Raw genomic sequence first — 7,345 nt, forward strand, 5'->3', positions numbered from 1 at the left:
TGGAAAATGGGGATTAAGACTGTGAACCACCCCTGGGAGAACCTGATCACCTTGTAACCTCCCCTGCGCTTAGAACGGTGCTTTGCACATAGTAAGCGCTTAATAAATGCCATCATTATTATTATTATTACTGTTTATACTAATGGCTGGCTCCCCCTCCCCCGGAATACAAGCTCCTTGTGGGCAGGGAACACGTCTACCGACTCTGTCCTATTGTCTTCTCCCAATACAGAGAGCGCCCGATAAATAATACTGATTGATTAACTTCTCTTTCAAACACAAAACCATCCCGGGGTACGGAGAGTATGGAGGCAGAGGGAAGAGAGACGGAGTGGCCAGCGACAATTTGTAGTTCCGGCCCTGATACCGCCCTGCCTGGGGGCAAGTCTCTTAGCCCCATTTTACAGATGAGGAAATTGAAAATAATAATTTTAATAATTATGTTATTTGTTAAGTGCTTACTATGTGCCAGGCGCTTTACTAAGCTCTGGGGTGGGTACAAACAAATCGGGTTGGACACAGGCTGTCTCAAACTCCACTTTACAGATAAGGTAAATAAGGCCCAGAGAAATGAAGTGACTTGCCCAAGGTCACACCGCAGACAAGCAGCGGATGTGGGATTAGAACCCATGACCTTCGGCATGCCAGATCCATGCTCTATCCATTAGACACGCTCAAATTCCCTCCCTCTTGGACTGTGAGCCAAGAGTGAGGGGGTGACCATGGTTGCCTTATATTTACCCCATTGTAGGCACTTATAAATAAGGTAATTGTTACCAATCAACCAACAGTATTTAGTGAGCACCTAAATGCACAGTTCAGTATTAAGAGCTTTGGAGAGTACAATAGGGCCAATAGACATAATAATAATAATGATAATAATAATGATGGCATTTGTTAAGTGCTTACTATGTGCAAAGCACTATTCTAAGCACTGGGGAGGTTACAAGGTGATCAGGTTGTCCCACGGGGGGCTCACAGTTTTCATCCCCCTTTTACAGCTGAGGTAACTGAGGCCCAGAGAAGTGAAGTGACTTGCCCAAAGTCACACAGCTGACAGCAGAACCAGGATTTGAACCCATGGCCTCTGACTCCAAAGCCCAGGCTCTCTCCACTGAGCCATGCTGCTTCTCCAATGATGGTATAATAATAATAATAATGATGGTATTTAAGCGCTTACTTATTTGTTAAGCACATAGCAAGCACTTAACAAATGAAATTATTATTATTACTATGTGCCAAGCACTGTTCTAAAAACCTGGGGTAAATACAAGGTAATCAGGTTGTCCTACGTGGGGTTCACAGTCTTAATTCCCATTTGACAGATGAGGTAGCTGAGGCACAGAGAAATTAAGTGACTTGCTCAAAGGCACACCGCTGATCAGTGGCAGAGCTGGGAAAGCAGAGTGGCTCAGTGGAAACAGCACGGGCTTTGGAGTCAGAGGTCATGGGTTCAAATCCCACTCTGTCAGCTGGGTGACTTTGGGCAAGTCACTTAACTTCTCTGTATCTCAGTTACCTCATCTGTAAAATGGGGATTAAGACTGTGAACCCCGCGTGGGACAACCTGATCACCTTGTAAGCTACCCAGCACTTAGAACAGTGCTTGCACATAGTAAGCACTTAATAAATGCCATTATTAACAATATTTATTATCTGGCTCCACCACTTGTCTGCTGGGTGACCTTGGGCAAATTACTTGACTTCTCTGTGCCTCCATTACCTCATCTGTAAAATGGGGATTGAGACTGTGAGCTCCACGTGGGACAGGGACTGTGTCCAATCCGATTTCCTTGTATCCACACTGACACTTTAGTACAGTGCCTGGCACATAGTAAGTGCTTAACAAATACAACTATTATTATTGTTAGTGTGTGTCGGCAGAGGTGGCCACAACTGAATCCTGTATCGTCCTCTTAAGTCACCCTTGGGAGTGACTATTTCACCATCAGAGATGTCTTTGAGCAAGAAGGGCTGTTATATATTTCTCACTTCCCTCCCGGCAGGGCTCCAGCGCATGAGGTGAGGTGAGGTGGCCGCTCAGACGTAGAGAAAAGGGCAGCAGTTGAGGAATGCAAGCGGGGGAATGGGCTCGAGCAGTTAAAAAGTTATGGACCTTCTTCCTGGAGCCCGAAAACCGGGCAATGACTGAAATCTCTGGCCCCAGGGAAGATGGTGTATATGTGTGCGTGGGGTTGGGGGGGAAGGGAACGGTGGTCAGAGAGGTTCCCCAACTCAGCAGCTTCTGCTTTCTTCATCTCCCCGCCGGCGAGGTCCCAGTCCAAGTTCCCTCTGAAGAACTGCGGCCCAAGGCCGAGGGGCATCACCAGGGCGGGGGCAGCCGTGCCGACACATCAGCGGAACTGACTTTTTATTGGCGGTTACAGCGGTGCTGGGGGAAAAGTCAAGCATGCAGCCTCTCCTGGCCCGGTAGGCACTCTCGGACGATTACCGGAGTGCACGGGGCTTCGCTCGACCCAAACCTGAGACCCTTGGGGATCCACGCCCCGCCCCCCCCCACCACGAGTTCGGCCGTCGTGACCCCAAAATGCCTGGGCGTTTCCTGAAGGCGTCCAAAGGCAGCCGGTCGATCCCGGGCCCGAAGCCGTCGTGCCCCGGGCGGGACTCTCGGCCGCTCCGGTGGACGGTCAGCGAGGTCTTCCCGCTGGAGACCACGGGTCCTGCCACTTTCCGCCCCGGTCGGGTGTCCCGGTGATGCTCCATCAGCATCCGGGACGGAGTGGGGGGCCGGCGGGGTCTCTTTCGACCAGGACCGGGCCCGCTTGGGTGCTGGGGGCAATCGGCGTGGGAGTCCATGGGAGATGGGGGTGAGTGGCGGAGGACAAGGAAGCAGGCAGGAGTCCTGGACTCCCATGGTAACTGCAATGTAGCCCAGACCCCGTGGCAGATTCGGCGTCGGGAAGGCCGTGAGGCCCCACTCCCCGCCCGCTCCCAGCGGGGCGGGGGCCCCGAAAGACCTTCTGGGCGGCCTGGGAAAGCACCGGCCTCCTCCACTCGGGCCGTCCCGGAGGTAACAGGAGCGATGGGTCTCGATGCCTGCCGCGGTCAGGGGACGGACGGCGGGGAGTCTCCCTAACTGTTCTTGCGTTGGGAAGGGGTGCCCAGGGCTCACCCCGATACGCACCCCCCTCCTCTTCAAAGTGCATCTTAAAAAGACAGAGACCCGTAAATGGGCGCAGCCCAGCCGGGTTCCCCCATGCAAGCCGAAGGCCAGAGGCACGGGGGTCTGGGCCCGGCCCTCGTCGGCCCCTCAGCCGATGGGGACGCCCGCCCACTGGTCAAGGAGAGGGAGGTGACATTTATTTATTGGGGGCGGGGTGGGGAGGGGGAGGGCACGGCAGAAGGCGTCCGGAGCGTTTAACCTTGGAGAGCCGGTAAGAGGTCGGCGATGCTCTCGACGTAGAAGTCGGGGACCATCTTCCTCCGGGTGGGGCAGTCGCTCTCCTGGCAGCTCTTCACCTCCCCGAGGCTGGACACGCCGGTCAGCGTCAGGAGGGTCCGCAGGCCGCAGGTGGCACCCAGGAGGATGTCCGTGTCCAGGCGGTCGCCCACCATGAGGGTGCGCGCCGGGTCCAGCCCGTACTCCTGGGACACGCACTCGAAGATGAAGCGGCTGGGCTTCCCAATCACTTCGGCCTGGCGCTGGGCCGCCGTCTCCACGGCCCGGACCAGGCAGCCGGTACCTGGAGGGAGGGCGCAGATTGACAGACGGGGGACACAACCATACGCCATTATTATTATTATCATTACTATGAGACCCACGTGGGACTGGGACTGTGTCTAACCTGATCAGGTTAGACCTGATGTGTCTAACCTGGGACTGTGTCTAACCCCTCCTTCCTCTCCCCCTGCCCTACCTCCTTCCCCTCCCCACAGCACCTGTATATATATTTGTACAGATTTATTACTCTCTTTATTTTACTTGTACATGGTTGGAGGGGTTCACCCAGAGGGCAACTTCGCCCTCTGCTCTCTCAACTCAACTGCCACCTCCCCACAGGCTCTGACCTGCCCCGGCTCCCAGACCCGGGAATACCCCTCGCCCGGGGAGGGGGAGATGGTGTCGGCGGGAGAGGAGAGAGGCCCTCGGAGTCAGGGTGCTCGTGTGTGTGAGGGGAGGAATGGGGAGGGGAACATGCGGGGTAGATGTGAGGTACAGAGGGTGGGAGAGGTGACAGGGGAGGAAGAGAGGAGGGAAAAGGTTGAGGAAGGAGGCCGGGGGGATGGTAAGGGGAAGGAGACCGGGGGAAGGGCAGAGGAAGGATGACAAGGAGAAAGGTCAGGGGAAGGAGGATTCAGGGGAAGGGGGATGGGGGGGAAAGGTCAGGGAAGAAGGCTGGGCGGGGGGGGGGGGGGGGGGGGGGGGAGGTAAGGGGAAGGAGACCGAGGGAAGGGCGGAGGAAGGAGGACAAGGGGAAAGATCGGGGAAGGAGGATGTGGGGAAAAGGTTGGGGAGGGAGGACGGAGGGACTGTGGGGGGGGTCAGGGGGAGGAAGATTCGGGGGGGAAGGAGGATGGGGGAATCGGTCGGGGATGGGAGGATTCAAGGAAAAGAGGCTGGTGGAAGGATTTGGGGGATGGAAGATTCAGGGCAAGGAGGCTGGGGGGAAAGGTCAAGGAAAGGAGGATTCAGGGGAAGGAGGCCGGGGGGAAAGGTCAGAGACAGGAGAATTCAGGGGAAGGAGGCTGGGGAGAAAGGTCAGGGAAAGTAGGATTCCAGGGAAGGAGGCCAGGGGGAGAGGTCAGAGGCAGGAGAATTCAGGGGAAGGAGGCTGGGGAGAAAGGTCAGAGACAGGAGAATTCAGGGGAAGGAGGCCTGGGGGAAAGGTCAGAGACAGGAGAATTCAGGGGAAGGAGGCTGGGGAGAAAGGTCAGAGACAGGAGAATTCAGGGGAAGGAGGCCTGGGGGAAAGGTCAGAGACAGGAGAATTCAGGGGAAGGAGGCCGGGGGGAGAGGTCAGAGGCAGGAGAATTCAGGGAAAGGAGGCCGGGGAGAAAGGTCAGGGGAAGGAGGCCGGGGGGAAAGGTCAGAGGCAGGAGAATTCAGGGGAAGGAGGCTGGGGGGAAAGGTCAGAGGCAGGAGAATTCAGGGGAAGGAGGCCGGGGGAAAGGTCAGGGAAAGTAGAATGCCGGGGAGAAACGTCAGGGAAAGGAGGATTCCGGGGAAGGAGGCCGGGGGGAGAAGTCAGAGGCTGGGGGGGAGAAGTCAGAGGTAGGAGAATTCAGGGGAAGGAGACCGGTGGGGGCGGGGAGAGAATGGTCAGAGGCAGGAGAATTCAGGGGAAGGAGGCCGGGGGAAAGGTCAGGGGAAGGAGGATTTGGGGGAAGGAGGCCGGGGGAAAGGTCAGGGGAAGGAGGATTTGGGGGAAGGAGGCCGGGGGAAAGGTCAGGGGAATGAGGATTCGGGGGAAGGAGGCCCGGGGGAGAGGTCAGAGACAGAATTCAGGGGAAGGAGGCCGGGGGAAAGGTCAGAGGCAGGAGAATTCAGGGGAAGGAGGCCGGGGGGAAAGGTCAGGGGAAGGAGGATTCGGGGGAAGGAGGATTCGGGGGAAAGGTCAGGGGAAGGAGGATTCGGGGGAAGGAGGCCGGGGGGTGAAAGGTCAGCGGAAGGAGGATTCGGGGGAAGGAGGCCGGGGGGAGAAAGGTCAGGGGAAGGAGGATTCGGGGGAAGAAGGCCGGGGAGAAAGGTCAGGGGAAGGAGGATTCGGGGGAAGGAGGATTCGGGGGAAAGGTCAGGGGAAGGAGGATTCGGGGGAAGGAGGCCGGGGGGTGAAAGGTCAGGGGAAGGAGGATTCGGGGGAAGGAGGCCGGGGGGAGAAAGGTCAGGGGAAGGAGGATTCGGGGGAAGGAGGCCGGGGAGAAAGGTCAGGGGAAGGAGGCCGGGGGGAGAAAGGTCAGGGGAAGGAGGATTCGGGGGAAGGAGGCCGGGGGGAGAAAGGTCAGGGGAAGGAGGATTCGGGGGGAACGGTGAGCGGCAGGAAGGCGGGGGCGGAGGAGAGGGGGGCCAGGTCGGGGGCGTCGGTCCGGGCCGCACCGGGGACGAAGCGGCCTCCCTCGAGCGGGAGGCGGTGGTCCATGTTGGTGGCCACGAAGAGGCACCCGGGCCGCTGGAGGTAGCGCACGGCCCGGGCCAGCTTCATGTAGCTGAAGTGGGGGTCGTAGCCCACCACCACGGCGCGCACGGCCGGGTCCAGCGGCGCCTGGGGCCAGTCCCCGGGCCCGCCGGGCGGCAGCGGGTCGGGCCCCACGCCCAGGCTGGGGATGCCCACGGCCTCCAGCTCGGCCGCCAGCGCCGGGCTGCCCAGCACGAAGGCCTTGGCGGGGGGCCCGGCCGAGGGGCCCAGCCGCCGCCGGAGGAACAGCGCGGCGCAGTAGGCGGTGCCGAACACCTCGGGCCCGGCCCCGGTCCCGGTCCCGGTCCCCGCCGCCCCCGGGCCCCCGAAGCCCAGGCGCCGCAGCTTGTCGGCGTAGGCGGCGCGGGTCTTGCTGCTGTTGTTGGTGACGAAGCCCAGCCGCTTGCCCCGCGCCCGCAGCGCCGACAGCGTCTCGGGCGCGCCGGGCACCGCCGTCTCCCCGCGCCACAGCACGCCGTCGCAGTCGAACAGCAGCGTGTCCACCTCGGACAGCAGCGCCGCCGCCCCGCGGGCGCTCAGCCGGACGCAGCCGGGCATCGGGGCGCCGGGCGCCGCCGGGCAACCGGGAGCCGCCGGGCAACCGGGCGCCGCCGGGCAACCGGGCGCCGCCATGACTACCGGCCGCCGCTCCGCGGCGCTCGTCTGCCCCGCGCGGGGCCGCCCCCACCGCCGCCACCGGGCGGCGCCGGAGAGCCCCCCCGCCCCGCCGCTCGGAGCCAATCCGCGCCCGCCTACCGGCCCCGCCCCGGGGAGGCGCCCGCCGATTGGCTCCTGCCGGCGGAGCCCGCCGACGATTGGCTGGACGGCGGCCGGCCGGCGGCGCGGAAAGCCCCCCGGGGGCCGAGAGGCGCATTCCGACAGGCGGGCGGGGTCACGTGCGCTGACGTCACCCGCCTGTGTGACGTAGGCGGCCCGTCCGGGCTGCCCATTGGCCGGCGCCGGCCCGCTCGGCGGAGGGGTCGCCCCCCCCACCCGGCCCGGCCGCGCCCCTACTGCGCATGCGCGTCCCAGCAGAGCCCCAAGTCCACGGCACCCGTTCATCCAATCAATCAATCAATCAGTCGTATTTATTGAGCGCTTACTGTGTGCAGAGCACTGTGCTAAGCGCTTGGGAAGCACAAGTTGGCAACATAGAGAGACGGTCCCTGCCCAACAGCGGGCTCACAGTCTAGAAGGGGGAGACAGAGAAC

The 7,345-nt window shown here is 60.8% G+C and overlaps 1 protein-coding gene across 2 annotated transcripts; it reads right to left on the reverse strand.

The window, feature by feature from the left end:
- Nucleotides 1-3,075: 3,075 nt before the first annotated feature.
- LOC119942782 (phosphoglycolate phosphatase) lies at nt 3,076-6,782 on the reverse strand. Of its 2 annotated transcripts, XM_038763732.1 has the most exons (3): nt 6,056-6,782; nt 3,384-3,704; nt 3,076-3,167 (listed from the first exon to the last, which is right to left on the reverse strand). In XM_038763732.1, the coding sequence occupies exons 1-3, from the start codon at nt 6,765-6,767 to the stop codon at nt 3,157-3,159; spliced, it is 1,044 nt and encodes a 347-aa protein (XP_038619660.1). In that variant the 5' UTR covers nt 6,768-6,782; the 3' UTR covers nt 3,076-3,156. The 2 variants fall into 2 exon arrangements, with proteins under 2 accessions (XP_038619660.1, XP_038619661.1); XM_038763733.1 differs by lacking the exon at nt 3,076-3,167 and having other exon boundaries at nt 3,269-3,704.
- Between the last annotated feature and the right edge of the window lie 563 nt (nt 6,783-7,345).

This window comes from Tachyglossus aculeatus, chromosome 21 (genome assembly GCF_015852505.1).
Source record: "Tachyglossus aculeatus isolate mTacAcu1 chromosome 21, mTacAcu1.pri, whole genome shotgun sequence".
In the NCBI taxonomy this organism is placed as follows: domain Eukaryota; kingdom Metazoa; phylum Chordata; class Mammalia; order Monotremata; family Tachyglossidae; genus Tachyglossus; species Tachyglossus aculeatus.